At 38.7% G+C, this 20,626-nt stretch overlaps 2 protein-coding genes across 2 annotated transcripts in view; one reads left to right on the top strand and one right to left on the bottom strand.

The window, feature by feature from the left end:
• The window catches only part of myom1b (myomesin 1b), a 33,043-nt gene extending 21,411 nt beyond the window's left edge, over positions 1–11,632 (bottom strand). The window contains exons 1-10 of the mRNA XM_074694033.1: positions 11,478–11,632; positions 8,522–8,656; positions 8,234–8,408; positions 6,603–6,760; positions 6,335–6,427; positions 5,071–5,159; positions 4,722–4,763; positions 4,036–4,050; positions 2,389–2,550; positions 2,092–2,253 (exon numbers count right to left, since the gene is read on the bottom strand). Coding sequence (XP_074550134.1) covers positions 2,092–2,253; positions 2,389–2,550; positions 4,036–4,050; positions 4,722–4,763; positions 5,071–5,159; positions 6,335–6,427; positions 6,603–6,760; positions 8,234–8,408; positions 8,522–8,656; positions 11,478–11,632 — 1,186 coding nt within the window. The remainder of the gene's footprint in view (positions 1–2,091; positions 2,254–2,388; positions 2,551–4,035; positions 4,051–4,721; positions 4,764–5,070; positions 5,160–6,334; positions 6,428–6,602; positions 6,761–8,233; positions 8,409–8,521; positions 8,657–11,477) is intronic.
• A 4,521-nt stretch (positions 11,633–16,153) lies between these two features.
• On the top strand, positions 16,154–19,458 carry myl12.1 (myosin, light chain 12, genome duplicate 1). The gene is made up of 4 exons (XM_074693684.1): positions 16,154–16,288; positions 18,145–18,347; positions 18,552–18,713; positions 18,888–19,458. Exons 2-4 carry the CDS (start codon positions 18,164–18,166, stop codon positions 19,058–19,060), a joined length of 519 nt encoding a protein of 172 aa, XP_074549785.1. The 5' UTR covers positions 16,154–16,288; positions 18,145–18,163; the 3' UTR covers positions 19,061–19,458.
• Positions 19,459–20,626: the final 1,168 nt, after the last annotated feature.

Genomic DNA, 20,626 nt, shown 5'->3' with positions numbered 1-20,626 from the left:
AAAAACAGGAGAGATATAAAAAAATAAAGCATATGATAACCATAGATTGTATCTGTGTGTGATTGATAACTGATTTTCAGAGATCAATCTGTTCAGCCTATTGTTTCTCCTTGACACAGATTTCTATTTGAGCTCACCCACCCCATCACACAGCTCTCTGAGAATAGCCCACCTGCAGCCATGCTCATGTAGCGTTTGTTTTGGAGGCTGTTCCTGGCCTCTTCAGGGGAACAGCGGGCTTTACTTTCTGGCAGACACCATTAACAAGAGCCTGAAAGGTCAGGCTGCAAAGATAGGCTCCACTGATCGCTTTTTCCACTGTTTTCAAACAGAAGCCAGGGAGCAGCCAATCAGCCGTGTGGCGTCTCTATTAGAGAGGTACTATATAAAACCACAAACACTTTCACTGTTGGATGTAGCGCTGTCATCGGGTGCCAGATGACATGAGGTTTTGGCTTTGACTTCCATCTGATGACATACTTTACAAAGCAAAAAAAAATACAAGACTAAGCTTGTGCTGACGGGGACAGCATTCAATGCATATGGTACATTTTTATACAATTAGAAGGTTGGGGATTGTTTCTAAAGTGATGGTTGGTTACAGTCAAGAGTCCTCTGATAATGATTCAAGCCTGGAAGTGACAACATAGAAAAATCTAGCAGAGAGTAAATCATACCAATTCTTTACTTAAAACATTTAAGCACAGAAATGGCATTTTTCCAACATCACACTTTGTTTCAACTGATAATTTGATGTTTTTGGCTAAAAACTGACTCAGTAGAAAGATGGACGACATGACAGTTCCACAAAAGTGAGTCCAAAACATTAGAGCTTTGCCCCAACATGGCTTCTCTCATCACAGTTAGTTGGTATTATACTGATTTTTGTACAGTTTTCCATTATTCAGAATAGTTTATCTTTATTGGTCCATTAAAGTTTTAATAGAGGGCATAATTCCATGATGTCAACCAATGTTACTGCTACAGAGCTGTGTGCATCAAATAATAAGGGGACAAGGGCCAGTTAACTTTAAAGGTCCCACATTGTGCAAAAATCACTGTATTAAGTCTTTTAGTGAAATTTGTGGGTCTTTGGCTTTCCTCCCAGCCCACAAAATGTGATATTTAATGACAAAACCTGTACTTAGTAGTGCTTGTGAATGTAAAATCCTGACCTGAAACAAGCTGTTTGAATTTTGGGGATTTGCCGACATCAGCGGTTCTCTATTTTGACCAATCAGTAGCAAATCTGATCTGCTTGGTCCACCGGAGCAGATACCCCCCAAACCCGCTCCCCACCCACTAACCTCCCCGCTGCTGGAGGACGAGAATGCCAAATTTGAAGAGCCATCATTGCTTTGTTTTTGGCTGTAAACAGCCACATAGTTCCATGCACAAGCTTCCCATCTCAGAAAAAGACAAGACTAAGTGGCTAGAGTTCATTTATCAAGGAAATGTGCCAGCTACACTCAGTAAAACTGTGCAGGGCAGTATCAGCGGTGGCTCATTTACATATGAAGGCCACGCCCACTAAATCAGACTGTTCTGAACAGAGGGGCTATGAGAGCCTGGAAACAATACTGCTGTGCTTGATTTATTGGCTTTTTGGACCAAAACACGTTACTACCATTTCATGAAGACATCAATGATCCATATTAAACTGCAGAAAAGGAGCATAATATGGGACCTTTAAGTGAGGCAATTTGCATTTGCTAGATTATTAAGTCTGTTTATTTCCCCTTTAAATGGTGCCACATTTGTGAAAATTGTTGCGACAAGCAGCAGAGCTGTGAGTTGTGCCCATGAAAAATATGCCAGATATTCTCTGCCAATCTCAAACAGCTTCTGCTACTGACTCTTGTTTTGAGTATATGCCTACTCTAAGGGTGTATTTTGGATTCACTTTTGTACAGTGGAAGGAGGGGTTGACACCTCATTTATCTATTTATACAGTAAAGTATACAGTGAGTATTTATATAGTTAATGACTTTAGGACTACTTTCTCCAAACTGTACTTGTTTCAAAATGTTTTGTAAGGGATGTAAGGAGACATTTCTGTCTATTAAAAGGTTATTAAACAGCCACACTCACCTCTGACAAAGACGTAAGCTGAGTAGGTTTCATATCCAGACTTTGTGGTGACGCGCAGGGTGTAGAGTCCCTCATCCTCCTTGTTGAGATGCGTGAGCGTCAGCGTGGCTCTGTCTCCACTCCAGTGCATGTGGTTCCATTTAGAGGGAGTCAGCAGAACATCTAGAGGAATAAGACGGATTCACTCACACAATATGTATTAAATCCTCAATTTACATAAAGTAATGACATACTTTTAACCTCACGAATATAGAGCGTGCAGAGTTTAGTATTTCTTTTAAATCATTATGTTCTTACCGTCTCTATACCACTGGACCTCTGGCTGGTAGCGGTGCAGAGCAGGGTAAATGATGACCGTACATCCCAGACTCATGGTCTCACCCTCTCTCCCAAAGGACACCCCAAACTTATCGACAATGTGAGTCTTGAAGTTGATGCCATACTCAGACACTGGGCCCTCTAAGGTCAAAACATGGTAAGAGTTAGAATGGGTCAAGGTTTAAGACAGATGTATTCAGGTCAAGAGGAGGATCAAGACAGTGTACTGTGAAAGAACATTAGTGAACATCACAACCAGAGAAAAAAACATGAACAGATGCTGGATCCAAACTTTTTCAGCCAGACAGAAATATGTGGAGAAGAGAGGGTGTGTCAAAAATAAGACAACAGACAGACAGAGACTGATAGAGTGACTCAAAAACTACAGGACAGTGCTCATAAAAAAGAGGTGAAAAGATGTGACAACTTGTGTTCATGCAGTCAAAAGTGGTACACAGACAAAAAAACATATCAATGTTCATGATTTCAGCTGGTGAATTAGCAGAAAATGAAAGAAGGGAATGTATATTTTTCAGATTCTACAACTGATAAAAAATTCACCTCTGAAATGAAAAAGTTCAACTACAACTTTTTACTTTGTAATGTTGCCGTTGTAGATGTAATGAGCTAGCGAGCTTAGCAGCTGGCAGTTAAACCAAGAGTGTGTTTGCAACAGCGAAAGATGGCGCGGCCTTGAAGTACATAAACTAGACTCAGGCAGTTACAACCTCCAAGAATCAGTTTTTCAACGTGATACAAGGAATAAATTTTAGAGCTTTGGGTCTTCCTGCTAGGCACAGTCACGCCTAAAAAAATTAAGCTAATGCTAAAGAAAAGCAGCAGTGTTGGCATGAATAATTTTGATTGGTAGACGACTGATTTTGTTGCCTTGGCGTTACATTTTATGTATGTATTCAATTTGGAAAACGTCTTCTTTTTCACTGTCATATTTTATTGAACATTGTATTTGTTCTTTCCTTTCTTCATTAATTAATTTCATCATTTTACAAAAAGCCTTCTGTGGACAAGTGTTGTAAATTAGCACCTGTGCTAAATCACTTAAAACAATGCATCTGGTTTGTCCAATGTAATTGTTAAGTCCACATCAAATAAACAATAAATTAAAAAAAAAACATTTTGTCCAACTTTTATTTCATTAAAAAAAACTTTTTTATATAACAAAAAATGTGTTGTACAATGTTGAATCCCACTGGCTGTTAATTGATAGTTAAGTCAGGTAAGCTAAGCACTACCTACCTTAACTATTAATGTTTTTACTGTGAACAAATGGATTTTAAACAGTAGACTTTATCAAGACAACAAAATTTATATCTTAATAGGACAGATGCCACTGAAAAAAGGTCTTTTAGATTGACAAAAAATAAATGACCACAGTAGAATATAAACCTTTATACAGTTTGTCCAACTGATTTGCGACATTGTCGAAACACATAAAACGTAAAAGACAGAGAAAAATCTGTTGATTTTTCCGGGCTTGAGACCAAAAGAGAGAAAACTTTGAATTCAATGCTCTGCACAGAAGAGAGGAGCCATGCATGGAGAAATACTCCGTGGAAGCATCAAGTTCAGCAAACATTTCAAACCAGAGTCCTGTGACCTTTTTACCTTCAGCACTGCCCCCTGTAAAGTAGCAACAGCATCAAGAAAACAAAAAAGTTGTTAGTGCAGTAGCTCCCTTAGCCCACAGCCCCCAACCATGAATCTTCAACTCACCGCTGCAGCTCAGCTGTAACCAACCCATAACCCATAACCATAACCCAGTGAAATGATGTTAATGTATGAATTTTACATAAAGGCATTGTGTCTACATCAAAACTGCATTTTGGAGCCTTTCAGCCAATTATTTTGATTTTTGGCCAAAAAAAGGGTCTTATCTATTTTCTCATATGAACATTTTAGGTGAATTGTATTGTCAATGTATTCCCATTGTATTGTATTGTCACCACAAAGGCTCCGATAAAGCAGCTGCATGGTTCATGCACAGCTCCAAATAGCACATGACAAAAGAAGCAACAATCTCAAAAAGAGAGCTGAGCATCTTACAGATATGGTGACATTTGTGTCACAAGAGTTGGTGGAGACCAAAAAAGAGCTAAAAGGAGAGTGAAGTCTTGACGTAACCTCAACAAAGTGATACAGACATATGTCTCTGAGAGGAAAAGGCTGCACTGTGTGTAAAATAGGTAACATGAAAAGTGTCATCAGGCCTGATTTAACTTTAAATTTAAATATTATGGTAAGCATTAATGAGAAAAAATGCAGTAAGAGATAAAAAGAAAGTTCAGACTTACGTCTGGGTGCAGGCAGGGACTCATCAACTTCACCTTTGAACCCTTTAGAGAAAACAAAACAATGCTTTTAACATTGAATATTTTAATTGGGCCTTAAGATTATAATATTTGAAATGGTATATCTTCTATTTAGTAACAAAAGGTCTTGTATTATGGTAGATTATGATCACTTTGGCACTAAAACCACGTTTTCCCCAACCCATCAAATCATTAAAATCCCAACATCAAGAAACAAGCTCATAGTATTGATTTATTCTAGTTTTAAATAGTGTTGGAGTCATAAAAAAAATTCTTTGTGTAGAGTGGAGTGCATGTGTGTACAGATGTTATAATACTTGCTTAAACCTACTCTTAACAACAACGGAGGCGAACGCAGACTGCTCCCCTTTGGAGTTCATTGCAGAGACACGATACTGCGCTGTGTCATCAAAGTCACATCTGAAAGAGGAGAGCATCAGCTGATCAATGTCCATGATACGCACATTCTTTCTCTCAAGGATTAACATGTACAGTGCCCTTCCCCCTACTCCACTTCAGCCCTCTCAACCATGTAAATAATACCAACTATGTGAGCCCCGGCTGTGAGGCGTTCCATAACTCCCAGCCAGGAATACTCTGGCAATAAATAGACCCCGCTGATGATGTCATGTGCGTCAAGTGTCTATGGCCTAAGTACATGAAATAATCAGTTGTGTGTTGTGTGATAGCCAAAACATCAGTAGCAAGGTTACTTCACCAGAAGTAATTACAAGAATCTTATTTTGTGATTTCTTTTTGAGTTTTAGCTAACCCATAAACTCAGCTATTCTTGGGGAATTCTGGCTCAGGATCAATAAAAATTGTCTATTTGAGAAATCTGGCCAGAGACAGACACAAATATTAACATCATAGAAGGACTCAACTTGGAAGCTTTAGTTCTCTCTGCTTTGCACAGTTACTGCTGACAATGCTAATGCTAAAGAAAAGCTACTTTCTGTCTTTTCAAAATGCTTATTTTTACTAAGATTATTTTTCACTATTTATCACAAAATATATCCTTACTCTTGTTTTAGATTACATAAAAATATGTTTTAGGATGACTAGTAGCCATACTTGATAGCTAGTTGATAGCTTAGCTAGTTAAGCTTAGTTATAAAAACTGCATGTACCTGTGACCTTAAACTCAAGTCAAGTGGTTTGTGCATTTTTTCAGCTGTTTTCTGGGTGTTTGACAGTAAATTTATGGTAAAGTAACATATTTGATAGCCTGCGAGCTACAGTTTGTGTTAGCTATGGAGCAGCTCCTAGCTAACATACACTATGTGTTAGCTACGGAGCAGCTCCTAGCTAACATACACTATGTGTTAGCTATGGAGCAGCTCCTAGCTAACATACACTATGTGTACCTAAGGCATGTCTGCCTTTTTATGTGGTCGATATTATATGTAGCAGAGGGCAGAGAAGAGATGCTAATAACAAGCAAAGCTAATGTGATAACAGATGTTTTTCCAAGCTGGGCTTTCTAAAATGTTTGCCTTGAGTTTACAAATTTTATGCAATTAACGCAAGATGTTTTAGAGTCTTTCTTGGAAAAGTTTGTTCAAAGATTTGAGGATAGAAACCCGTATACCTACTTGTTAATCTCCAGAGAGTGCACGCTGTATCTGCTCTCAAGTTTATACTTGCCAGGACAGGTAAGTGGGTCAATTGCCACATTGTTTTTGTACCTTTTAACAAGAATCAGAAAACACAAAGAGAGAAACCATAGGAAGAGACAGATCTTAAAACAGATGTAAAAGATTAAGAAGAGAATGATAAAGCCAGTAAAAATAGCAGATATAAAGGGGACAGTAAAGACTGTTGTGAGTTTGTGTTACAGTGTGATGTATGTGTGTGACTTACCAGATGACCCGAGGGTCAGGCCAGCCTTGGACGGTGCAATGCAGCCGCACAGCTTGCTTCTCCCACACGGTGTGGGAGCGTGGTTTAATCACAAACTCCGGGGGATGCATCAGGCTGTCTTCGTTCATGCGCTTAAAGTGCTCCTCGTGTTCATGGATCTACAAATAGATCAGATCTTAGGCGCTGAATTATTCTGGTACTTTTTAACATCATAAACTGTTGAAGTTTAATGCGTTTTTGCAACAAACACAAAGCTTTTACATTCCCAATTCAACAACATTCAAAGCCCTAATTTGTTTCACTCATGCATGATAAATGCACATATGCTGTAAACACTGTTCATAATGTCTGGTAACAGTTAGGGGTGCTGAGGACCCATTAAGTTACTTAACACATAATACGACAACACTACTGGGATGCTGCTAGCCTGTGTCTGGAGAAACTGGATCTCCTGAGGAATTTGTCACCCATTAGTAAGTCTATCCGCCAAAGTCAGATAAATCCAGAGACGAGGGTTACTGTGGCTTTTATGTTACTAAATGAATGGTTAAGTACTACTTCACATTATTGCCAGGGGACACAGATATCCCCCTTGTGTAAGGAATGGTAGTAACCACTTAGCCCCCGGCACTTGATCTTCCTTCAGTGGTGCTGTGGTTAATTATACTCAGTTGTGCAAATATGCAGATGACATCATTGTGTTTTCCTGTCTCATATTGCATTTAATTTAACAGTGCCAATGGCTGTTCCCCATGAGTCTGGTCTTGTCTGTGGTTTCTGCCTGTTAGAAGGAAGTTTATCATTGCTTCTGTTACTAAATGTTGCCAAGTTCTTGCTCGTTAAGTGTCTTGAGGAACTTATGATATGATTCAGTGCTATATGAATTAATTGACTGGTTAATTAGGTTGTGGGTAACTTTAACTGATCAAAAAAAGACATTATGAAAAGGTGACTGCCTACTTTTTCTACTAGCCATGTTGTCATGGAACCGAATTCCAACCGAGGTTTCAAATGATCATGATTGTGACTGCGTTAAAGACACACACTGTCAGTCAATCAGTGAAAAACTCAATTTATGATGTCATAAAGTGGGCCTGTTCATTGTCATCATTATCAAAATCTTGTGAAAATCACGAGGCAGTGCTGCAAGATCTCTAGGACCTCTCTGAATGACCTTCAGCACATTTATGAAAGGAGACCCATCTCCAAGGCAAAGGCTCCTTCTGGGAGAAGGTTCAGTCTTCCCAGGTTCAGCACAAACAGATGAAGACTGTCTGTTTATTCTGTCGTCTAATGGTTTCTTGAATAATCTGTACCCACTGTGATCTATATGTAGAAAATCTGTGGATCTTGTGCAGTGTTGTGTCTGGTGTTTTGTTTTTGTATTGTGTGGACAACTAACTGCTCCTCAGGGACATTAGAGTTGTACTCTATTCTAATCTACTCTTATCTGTGCTGCTAAAGAAAAGGGTTCATAGATCACAGATTAAGTTGATGTTTTAAAAGGGATTGCTTTTCAAATACACATCAGAACAACTACTTCAGGGTTTAAACAGGACATTTACATTCTAATATGTAAGGCAGTGTCACCTCTGTGGTTTCCAACATGACCTCAAAATCCACAAACTGACCCTTTTGTTGAGGGAGATGCGTTCTGCTGTTCCACGCATGGCCTCCCTCCTGGAGATCAGCTCTGACCTCTCCATCTCCATCCCACTGGTGAACAAATCCCTGCGAGCCATGTAAGCAGCAGTGTCCCTCACCCTTGCTGCCTCTGTGTCCGAAAGCCCCGTGACAAACTCTTGACTAGATTGTCGAACACAGCCAAGGAAGTCATTGGGGTATAGAGTACATCATCAAAACTAGAATAACTTCAACATACTTGGAGTTGCAGTTTGACACAGTGATGATGATATTACCTGCCCCGGAAGATTGGCACTACATAGCCGATGATTTGGTTCTCTTTATCCACCGCCAAGTAAGAGGGCTTGGCTCTCTTTGGTATGGGGCTCAGTCTGCTTGCCTCCAGCCCAGAATGTGAGGACACTTTAAGTCTGGGACATATAGCATAGCATCAGCCTGGCAGCTGGCCAGACATTGACACTGATAACACAACATTAACATGTGGAGATATAGCCGGGGTGAGGGTGGATGAGTTGTAAATGATGGTTCAGTGGAAAAGTAGTGAAGATGGGTTTTGTTTGACTTTTAAGACTGAAAATAAAGGCCTAATATCTAGATCAGCACTCCAAAATCCTGTGTCAGTGGTATTACTATTTACAGCTCTCAGATAGTCATGGTGGGAGCTCAGAGTATGAGATAACCAGACCCTGATAAGAAGGCGGAGGCCAGAAGGGCGACAGGTCGACTGCCCTCATTTTTCCTGTATCTTTCTGGGTCACTGTCCCAGCCACTATGACCATTTACATCCACTTAGCTTCCAAAAATCTGAGCTGCAACAACTTACATTCAACAGATTGAATTCAGAGAGGCTTGTTTTAAAACAAACCCAATGGTCATGTCTAAATAAATACATTAGCATAGCTGCCAGAACCGCTTCATCATAACCACCGTATCAAACCGTCCATTTAATAATCAGTCAACACGTTTTAATCCTCCTCTCTTGACCGCAACACAGATTTGTTGTCCAGTAGTGAGTGTAAAAGCCAAGAGGGGATAGTGTTAGTAAAACCTAAGCCCTCTGACCTGTTCACACTCAACAGGCCAGAGCATCTTAAGAACTGCCAAGCACTGTAAAAAGATAGGATCTGCATGAACCCAGTGTGTCTTGATCCTAAAATAAGACGATTGACTGAAATCGTGAGAGGGTTTGATGGTCAGATACTCGACTGATCTTTTCACAGGACAGAGTATGGCACTGGCCAGTATTTGTTCAACCAAAATGAAACCCACCATCAAGAAGATACCAACCTTTTTTTTTTAATTGAAGCCTTAAGTAGACATGCAGCCATATATTTCACCTAATACATTTTCCTGTATTAATAAGTAATCCCTGTTTTTTATGCTCCAGATTTACTTTTTCATGGATTTTTTTGCCTTTGTTCAAAAATGATACAACAGCGGGAATCAAGTAAAGTGACACGCAGGAGGAGCCGCAGGTTGGAACCAAACCCTGTCTGCCAACTTGTGGTATAAACTCATGGGGCACTTGACCTAGGTGCGAGGTCAAACTAGCCAAGATCTCATCTTCTTTATCTTATCTCAAGTTATCAATACCGGTCTTCCCTAAATTGGGACTTGTCCTAAGTTATAGGATCGAGTTACCCCATTTTGAATGTTAAGTTATCATTATTTGTGAGATCCAAAGTTAGTGTGATCCCAGTTTAAAAAGTCAAGTTAGTCCAACTTATATCATCAAGCTATCCCAACATATGGGATCAAGTTATCCCAACCTCTGAGACCATAATCTAACCTAGAAGACTGAGCTTTTTGAGTTTGTAAAATCAAGTTATTCCAACTTATATAAGTTTTTCAAACTTGTAATATAAAAAGATACATTAACTTGTATGATCAAGTTTTTCCAATCCATACTATCAAGTTATTGTAACTTATTGGATCAAGTTTTCCCATCTTGTAAAATCAAGTTTTTCCAACCTGTAGGATCAATTTATCCCAGTGCATACAATCATGTTATCCCAACTTATAAGATCAAGTTATCCTAACTAATTTTTGATGTTAGGCAGATAATCATATCACATATTCCCACTTTGAAAAGCTAAAAAAAAAGTTCTGAAATAGGCTTTAAGAAGTGCCAAGAGGGGCAAGGTTTGACCCCAACCCCTTGTTGCATTTCATTCCCCACTTTCTTGCTCTGGTTTTTCAACTCTGATCCTATGTCCTACAAATTCAAAAGGAACCCTGAATAATTATTATTTTTTAATAAAAATAAAAAAAAGAGCTTTACTTGCTTCATTAGTCCTCAGGCAACATGGTATGTCATAGTTTGGTCTTTATGACTTCCCTTGATCCATAATTTGTTTTTCTAGATTGCTGTAAATGTATCTTGTTATCATAACAACAAAAGCTTGAAAAAACGAAAACCAATGGAGTTTTCCGGCCATGAAAGGAAAACGAACCAATGCCACAGGAATAACATATTGACGGTGTTATCTCCTGATAGTAGATGAAAATATGAGATTTTAAGAAAACTCTGCAGAACAAAGTAAATCCAGTGTACAGATGCATGTCCACTACGGGCTTCCTTCTGCTCTGTTTAAATCCTCTTCACAACTGACCACTGCATCCAACTAAGACATCATAAATCTTAGCAACAGTTGGAATAGAATAGAAAAAAATGTGTTTTCTGTAATTTCATGAACCTTAAACCAGATTGAACCAGGGCTTCATATTTCCCTTCTTACTTTCCCTTCCTCGTGGTATGCACAGGTCAAGAGTCTATTTCAGTCTATGCCATTTACATTAACTCCACTATTACATAACAATGGATTTCATTTCATCTCACATAAAGGTTTGCTCTAAATTGAGCAGAAACTACATCAAAATGTAGCCAGCAAAGTTTGTTTGGTGATAAATGAATGAATGTTAGAGGAAAGCATTTCAGAGCATGCACAGAAACAAACAGGAGCATGCAAAAAAAAAAGGCTTGTGCAAGATTTAAAGATGGATGAAAAGAGAGATACTCCTCAGGTGTGATCAAAGTGAAAGAGGACTCAGATGAGAGAGTGATGGTTACTTAGGTGTCAATATGGCAGCAAGGCAGGAAAGATGATCCCAAAGCCATGGCAGGGGAAGTGATCCAGAGGTGAAAGAGGTGAACCTGATCAGTCGGGTTGGGGTTAAAGGAAGCAGAAGGGCTTTCCTGTAACAAGGTTCGGTTCTCATCCCTCTCCTTACCCCCTGCTGAAGCTGCTGGCAGAGGAGCTGCTGCCAGCTGCATATCTGCTGCTGCTTGCCTGGTACTGGCTCACTTTAGACTCAGCTTCCTTGCTGCGGTAGCCGCGGTCGTAGCTGCGATGGTGCTTCTGGTAGAATGGTAAAGATCCAGACATGTTGCAGGCCTCTTCTGGATGAGTCCTGATTTTCCGAGTTTTCCCAAGTTTCTTGCTGCCTACCTGTCTGTGTGGTTAGTTGGCTCAATTACAAGTTAGCCATGCTTTCATTTACTTACACATGTTCTTTATTGTGGAACATGGCCAATTAATCCAGCTCTCAAGGTGGGAAAAATAAAATCATAAAAACTAAAAGAAGAGAACAAAACTAAAGAAGTCATAAAACCTTGATATAACATTATGAAACAGACAAAATTCAAACCTGCAAATTGAGCTAGCAACACATAACATAAGATTCAAGCAATCAGGCACTTTCTCAGCATGCTAACACAGACAAATGCAACAGCTGGCTCATCACATTTTAATCTCTGCACAAAAAGTTTCCGCTTACCCCAGACAGAACGCCTTAAACTCCAAGCTTTAAAGGAAAAGACGGCTCTGAATCTCCACACTTTAAGCTTGATATCCCAGCAAACCTACAGGTAGGTGCGCACAGGGCTGTGGTCTACACAACAAAAATAATGTTGGCCCTTGCCAGAGTGTCCCTGCAGCAGTCGCAGCCTTTTATGGTGAGGGTGGAGATAAATATAGCTGAGAGCATAGCGTGGGGGCCCAACACATTTATGGGTGCAGGTCTCTGTGAGCTAACTGTCAAAAGAATGCAGGTAAACATGGGTGTCTGCATTTATTGTCCAAGTTTATTCCCAAAACTAATATTTCAGCGAGTGATTTTATCTACATGTCTATCAAGCTCATAATTAAAGAATGAAATGTTAGCATCCATATCTTTGTCAAATAAAGAGATTTTTGTTCTATCTCTTTTTTCTTTACTTTGATGTACTTCTACATACTTCTTTATGTATTTTTGGAGTCTGATGTATGTTTTTGTCCCTGCTTTGATGTGCATCTTTATGTTCTTGATCCACTGTTTTGTCTCTCCTTTGATGTATTTCCTGTCATTCCTTTGATGTACCACCTTTCCTTCTTTGCTAAGCTTCTTCTGTACTTTGATGTATGTTAGCATGGTGTATTTTCCAGATTTAAAAACCCTAAATCAAAGAAACAAAGCATCTCATGTCTCAAGTGATCGTGTGTTATTATTATGCCATAGCTGGTTAATCTCCGGCCTCTTTTGACTCAACTTTTCACCACAACAATCTCAGCTGCGTCTGCTGCTAACTTTAGCTCTGCTATTGTTGCTAGCTTCACATACAGTGAATACCAGCCACTGTCTCTTTGTCACTCTCTCTTTCTCTTCTCACTCTCGTGTGTGGAAGCACACAAATGTGTCCCCCGGCTGCTAACAGCTACTTAACGAAAAGGTTAAATAAATGATACGCAAGAGTTTCCTGTCACCGAAGCAGAAGGGTATTTGGCTCACAGATTTGATTTCCTAGATGATTTCTGGGAAGTTTCTGGCAACTTTCATTGTAAAATATCATGTCAATAAACACCTCCAGGGCTTAGTCCTTTTTGGCCCTCACCCACCACCATCCCACAAAACAACAGTCAGCATGGCAACAAATGTTATGGCAGCATTGTGAGGTACAAACTCATTAGAAGAGATCAACACTGATGAGAACAATACAAGACAGTAAGTAGAGTCACAACTTTACATGCTGTCTAATGAAATCTGGGATAAGTTTGACATTGTAATACAATATGTCACAATCCTCTAAATCCTTTGCCAACATGACTACCCTGGACTCCTGTGATTATCTGAGAGGCAGGATAGCTTAGAAATAATCAGAAAAGCTGCAGTACTATGACCAGATAGCTACAGCCTGTAGCTTCAGGTTGGACTCTGGTCATTAGCTCTGCACATCTAATACATATATAAACATTTTTAAATGTCAAAGAGAAGTTCAACATGTTTGTCAGGTGTTTGAATATGTTATGTAGTGGCTGTTTAGCATAGCATAGTTTAGCAAGGAAACATGCTACCATCTCATTGTCCAAATGTAAAAACAACAATATGGCAAACTGGGTGAAACTCTAGCTAATATTTCATTTGAAGGATTATCATAATGTAAAGTAAATAATGTTAATGCCACAACTGCTGCAGCTTTGTTTTGTTGTTGGTAAACTGCTTTAAATCTGTTACCCCACAAAAGTAGCTAGTAGAGGCTATTTTTCCATGATGTGACAACAATGCTAGTCTTGTTTTTAAAAAGTGACTTACATTTCTTACCTGTGTGCAGCTACGTAGTCCTGTAAGCCTTGGCTTGTAGCCCCCTAAAATAAAACAAAAAACATTAATTTTGTAAATAGATAAGAATCATGTTCAGTATAAAGGCCGTGTGGCCTTAATTTCAAAATTTGATCTGCTTCTGACACAGACAGCTGTACCTTTTTTGTCTTTCATAGACATGCTACACTACTCTAAGCTAACTTGCTAGCTCAACAGAAGAGATGAGCATTTCCTGGAAGCAAATAAGAGTATCTAAATCACACTGTGGAGGCTAAAATGTTGTCTTTTGTCCAACTGAATATGATAGTTATTAGCCTAGTAATGCTACATTTTTTGACATCAATCAAAAATGCTAACCTTTAGCAACACAGCAACAGCAAGGCAAGTCACACATCCTGTCACAATAATATGACTGAATTGTACAGTTGAATATCCTCTCAGTATCAGTACCTAAAGCCAAAGTAACCTTACCTAAATGAATGCAAAAGAATGGCACAGTGTCTATCTGTAGATTTATCACGTTTAGCATCCTTGGCTTTACTCTAATATGAACATAAACCCTCAATTACCAAACAGCTGTCATTCAAAGCTCATATAAGAGTGTCTTCTTTGAACCTCTCCTGCTAAGTACAATAGCTCAAGTGAATATTTCACCTGAAACATGATGACCATCTCTTAATAACTTTATCCCATTGTGATATTTAAAGAGTAGCATATCATTCTATCATAAGGCACATTGGTTTATCTATTTAAGCATTGCAGGATCATTGTCAACTGTTGTGTTTATCATATTACTAAGGTGTATCAGTATAATCAAAAGCAATACAATACATTCACCCTCCAGCTGTAAAGCCTGTGATGTTTAGATTTGTTGACACTTCATCATAAAGATTTTGAGCCAGATTTACTGCAATTGCATGGGCAGATATGCCCATTCCTCTCTTACGGTATGAGTTGTCTGACTGTGCTGGATGGTTGCAGTTAATCATGTCCATGTAAGTAGCATGCCACTGCGTTCAGCTGTCCAGGAAATTCCAACATTATAGCCTGTCTCATGGGATCTATCAAGGCTATAGCTGAATGTTCCATACTCTGAAGTTATTTAAATGCTTCTGTTACCAGTTCGAGGCAGAAAAAAAACATTCTCACTCACTGAATTATGACTTCAAAAGAGTCAGCAAATCAAGCACATAATTTTTTTTTAATCTGTGAAGGTAGCACCCTCTAGTGGTTTAATGTGTCACTACAATTACTTCCAAAATTATGTTATGTGGTTTCACCTTTGACCTTTCACAAAAAGACCAAAACAAAAATCAACTGTACTATCAGAAAATTACAAATAACAGTCTTCTTATGTTTTTCCCTGCTATACAGAAAACCAAGGATGCATTTCTGACTCATTATTTTTTTTTTTACATGTTTAGATATTCATCTTATTGCAATAGTTATTAAAAAGATCTGATTCATTATTTGAGGATTATGAAGCTTTACATGGATGACTCCTTTGGTCACATAATTCAAAGTACAGCCATAGGTGACCCCAGTGATATGTCATCTGGACACAAAAGACAGATGATGCTTCTTTTAACCTATGAGTCAACGGTTCCACATTTCGCTTCTGAAGCCCTGCAGGAGTAAGCCACTTAACAGCAATGAGTAGGGTACCAACTGTTGTCTGACCAACACTGGGCCATCAGTTTCTATTATTATCCAAACTATCTTTTTTCTATTTTTTTTTCCTTTTTACTGTCAAACATGTTGTACTTTTAATCAATTTGACTTTATTAAAAAGTATCAAAATGTTCAAATTGCTAGAAGTCAGCATATATAACAACAACAAACAAAAAAAACCTATAAAAGAAGCACTAATTGGGCCCACTGTTTTTCCTGGCTACCATCATCTATTCTTTCAGGAACACTGAAGTGACATTTATTACTGAATCTGATTGGCTAAAGTTATCCATTTAGAAAATGAAAAAAAAACATATCACTTCCTGAAACTATCCCTATATTAATGTTAAACCTCTTTTTTTCCCAGCGGGAGTCGTTAAAGCCTACTTTGCCTTAATTGCACAATGTAATGGACGTCCTTTTCTTTCTGTCCTTAAAAGGGCATATCCAGGAATGTCAACGTTGGCAGGGAGAGTTTGTGGATCCTGCATTTATTAATACAGGGGCGTCTGGTATTCATTATGAGTTCTACTACGACCAATTATGAATTAATCTAACACCTTTTGTAACACTGGCTAAATTTAAATGTGTTTTAGTTGTTCATTCAACTCACAACATAATATATATTTGTGTTTTGCCGATAAAAACAATAATTTATGCCAGACGACCCCCCTTTTTTCTTCGATTTGGTTTGCTCTGAATTGTATCTGCCGAACCAACATGAGGAAGTGAAGGGCGGTGGTTGAGAAAAGGAGCAGCGCAGTGATAGCTGACAAGTGTCGGGTTGTTGTCAGGTAAGATTTTCTTGAACATTTCACATTTCCGTCCTCTTTGAACGGCATAATCAGATTTTCTTCTTTGACATGTACTGTTTTATTTATGTATTTAAAGCCTTTACCTGGTTGTTAATGCGGAGTGCGGTTTTGAGAGTTCGCTTGATTGGTTTGAAAACACGGCTAACGGTTAGCTCTGTGGCTAAAGACAGTAACACGGGCGTAAATATACCAAAGGGTTTCAGTCAAAGCACGAATTTGGAAATTGCAAAGTTAGGTTATTGAGATGTATAAGTTCCCACGAAAAGGAAACCAACCTTTCGACGTTGAAAGCATCATCTTTTTGTACTCCAGTTACCTAATGTAGTTCAAAGTAGGCCGCGAGCCATGTAGACAGTATGTGTTCGTTTTTATGTAACATGTTAAACAACTTCAAACGAGAGACGTTGTTTTTGTTCGAGGATAGTTGTTCGCTTTTCTGGTTTACGACATTTGCGATGTCAGGAGATGCAAATGTCACGATAAAGGTAGCAATGTTTTATTTGCATAGTGTATCAGTGATTAAACATACGTTTTAACCAGTTTTACTGTCTGAACAGTTAACACAAGATTATCGACGGACTGCCTTTCATGGGTTAAAACTTATATTTTTATCTTTTATTTTCATGATTAAATTCTATTTCAAGTTATTTTTGCTAAATTCTCGTTAAGACTGTGTTCCACCTTTTGTTTTATTGTACTATCTCCCACTGTTGGGACTAGCGAATTTTCCCTATACATTACCAAAATTATATGAGACTATGGTCTGAGTTAATGAAAGTTTGTTGATTTTTAAGCTTTTTTTAATAGAGGGTCTTGGATGAAACAGTATGAAAACGTTGTATTTGGGCTATTTGTCGAACAAATTTAGCAGATCAACACTAAATTTCAACCCTCAATCCATACACATTTTCAAAATTGCAGCCTAAGTTTTACCAGGTGGACCCCCATTGAGGCACAGAATGTCAACCATTAAACCTCTAAGCTGTATTTAAAACAATCTAACTTTAAAGCTTTCTGCATCGAACATATTTGTTAACCAGTGGTGTTATTCTCAATCCTTGCAAGAGAATAGATATTCTGGTTAGGATGAACCAGTTGCTCAATTTCAAGTGACACAGCATATTCAAGGAATTAAAAACATGGTGTACTCATGAGACTGAATGTGAAGAGAACATAAATGAGATGGCAGATCCAGTGAGTGTAAAGTTTTCTGTGGCTTAGACAGTGTCAAACCAAGTCATATTATTCAAAATGTTTTTAGATAAGATCACACTAAATTGTACTTTCTGCCCATGAATGTCAAAGTGCCCTAACATAATTAGCCATCCAGGTAAGGCTGTTGAATGTTCGCCTGTTAGTCTACAAAGAAGACATCGCCTCATAAGGGCATCTGTCCTCACATCAGTAAGTTTCCTACCCTTAGTAAAACCAGTAAGCTGATCAACCTAGAAAGATGAGGAACATCTCCATTTATAGCTCAGTGAGGGACACCACTCTGGGGATTCACTGCCAGAGAATTAAAATACTCTGACACTGAGTTGTGGGTACAAATGACGAGATCTTATTTTGGGTAACAGGATGATCTACTTTACCTTTGATCATGTTGTTTTCCTGTGTGTCAGCCTTTGTCTTTGTTATCAGGGTTTTGTTTTTGTCTCATCTCTACTGTTTTGTAATCAAACTCATTGTTCTATAACACAATGCTTAAAATTGATGTAGTATTGAGGATTACTCTTAATAATAATTCTTTTGTATGAAGTTAAAATGTTTTTGAATCAGATGTTAAAGGAAGGAAGTCACTCTGGATGTAATTTGTGCACAAATCTCCCCCACAGATAAAACAAAACAGTCAAAATGTCGAGCAAAAGGGCTAAGTCAAAGACCACAAAGAAGCGCCCTCAGCGCGCCACCTCCAATGTCTTCGCCATGTTTGACCAGTCTCAGATCCAGGAGTTCAAGGAGGCTTTCAACATGATCGACCAGAACCGCGATGGCTTCGTGGACAAAGAGGATCTTCACGACATGTTGGCCTCACTGGGTGAGTTTGATCACTTTTTATTTCCAGATGAGGTCAGCGCATCTTTAATGGAAGGATGCATTTCTGCGATTTAGGGTGTGCACCTACACGTACCTACCTTTTACAGAAACTAGTTCTGCATATAGACACTGAACGTTCAGTCCTTGATGTCACTTGCACTCAAACACTGCATCTGAATGCAACCTACCTGTGTTTTCTCAAAAGGGAAAAACCCAACTGATGAGTACCTGGAGGCCATGATGATGGAAGCTCCTGGACCCATTAACTTCACCATGTTCCTCACCATGTTTGGAGAGAAGCTGAACGGAACAGACCCTGAGGATGTGATCAGGAATGCATTTGCTTGCTTTGACGAGGAGGGGACAGGTAAGCTGTGACAGCAAAGTTTTCCTTCCCTGTTGAAAGAGAAAATAACCTGAATTGCCTTTAAAGGTTTGTTTGTGAAAATGGTTTCTCTCGGCCCAGGGAAAACTCTTGGCTCTGATGTTGTTCTAAGCCGTCTTTGGCTTCTTATCTCATCTGAATCTCTCCCCCCTTCAGGTTTTATCCAGGAAGATTACCTCAGAGAGCTGCTCACAACAATGGGCGACCGGTTTACAGATGAGGAGGTGGACGAGCTCTTCAGGGAGGCCCCCATTGACAAGAAGAGCAACTTCAACTATGTGGAGTTCACACGCATCCTAAAGCACGGTGCCAAGGAAAAAGACGATTAAACCATCCCTACCAGCGTAACCCTCTCCTCCTTCTTTTCTCCTCCTGGTCAGCTAGTTCGCCGTGCTGCATGTCCCAACTCTCCAGTTTAAACCCCATTTGAAACAAACCAAAGCAATAACTATCCACTCCTGTTTGTTGGGAACTTCCAGTCCTGCCAAATGTACACATCTCTAATGAGGGGAAAAAATGTAACGAGTTGTAAAATGTTTTTCTGTCAATTAAAGATGTGAAGCTGTAACGTGGCAACACTTGGGAGCTCTAAGGGATAAGTCTTTGCATCCATGTGATCGGGTTTGCTGAATTTTTACATTTTATAATATAAACTTTTTAAATAAAGCCCTCTATCAAGTTGTATTTCGCTGACTTTTTCCCTTTCCATAAATGACAACTGAAATAAGTGATGCATTACTCTGTCTTTATTTTTTCTAAAGCTTATCTAAAATGCTTTGGCCCTGTTTAAACTCTGGTGCTCATCAAGTCCTGACAAGTCATCTCTGCCTCCTCACTGAATACATTTAACATGTGCTGACGAGCACTTGCTGAATTCTTTTGGTTGAAAGAGAGGGTGAGCATACCAGGACCCTCTTGTTGCAGAAGAGGGAGTGGTTTTATTGAAGAAGTCATGACCCAATACTCAGATGTTTCTCTCAGATCAGTATTCTGTTAATAGCATCCTTACAGTTGGTTTAGTAAAGTAAACAAGCTAACTAAACAGCCTTCAACCAAAAGTGTTACATAAAGACACTTGAAAAATAAACCTTAGATCAACAAATTAAATATTCTAATTGCGCATGACATCCTTCATAAAACATTTTAAGAGGGGTTGCAAAAGAGGTGGTTTACAAACTTGCCAAAGGATCAGACTCCCTCCATCTCTGTGATCGAAGTGAACACACCATATCTAGACAATTCAATGTATTTAAAGTGAACAAAGCCAACTAAGAGGATATGTTTAAATTATTAGACTTTTGGTTTTAAAGCTCAAGTTAAATCACTTAATCACAAAATATGTTGATTTATGTATTTAACACTCAATTACAACAAATAAACCAGGTAATTGGCTGTATAAACTCGAGTAAACCTGGACCCTTTTGTATAACGTGATTCCTACAGGTTATATCGCCCTCCAGTGTCTGAGATCAATGTTGCACATGTCGCCTTCAAGTGCTATTGGAAAAAATGCATCGAGCTTCCCAAGTCGACTTCCAAGGTTGTTTAATTACTCGGTAAGGTTTTTGTAGGGTAATTGTGGTTGATATAAAGTTGTTATATGTATGACTGTTTAAATAACCTCGCAATTCAATTTCAACTGAGTTTCTTACAAAGGTTAATGTTACGAAAACCAAAAATAATGAAAAGTTACGCAACAGAAATTTTTTGAACTGAAAACTGAATAAAAAGCTGTTAAACCCATTGTTTTCACAGATACAAAACTGTAGTCAAGACTTTAATTTTATTCTTTTCAGCTCGCTTGATGCCTTATTTACAGTTTATTCACTGATTTTTTTTTTCTTGGGAATGGTTTTTGGTGGTTGGTTTATCTCTTGTATGTGACCAAATATAAA

The sequence above is a fragment of the Halichoeres trimaculatus genome, unplaced genomic scaffold (genome assembly GCF_033239565.1).
Source record: "Halichoeres trimaculatus isolate MK-OKI-2021-1 unplaced genomic scaffold, fHalTri1.1 fHalTri1_scaffold_18, whole genome shotgun sequence".
In the NCBI taxonomy this organism is placed as follows: Eukaryota; Metazoa; Chordata; class Actinopteri; order Labriformes; family Labridae; genus Halichoeres; species Halichoeres trimaculatus.
The sequence above is the reverse complement of the archived record's forward strand: the minus strand, read 5'-3'. Positions and strand labels throughout refer to the sequence as shown.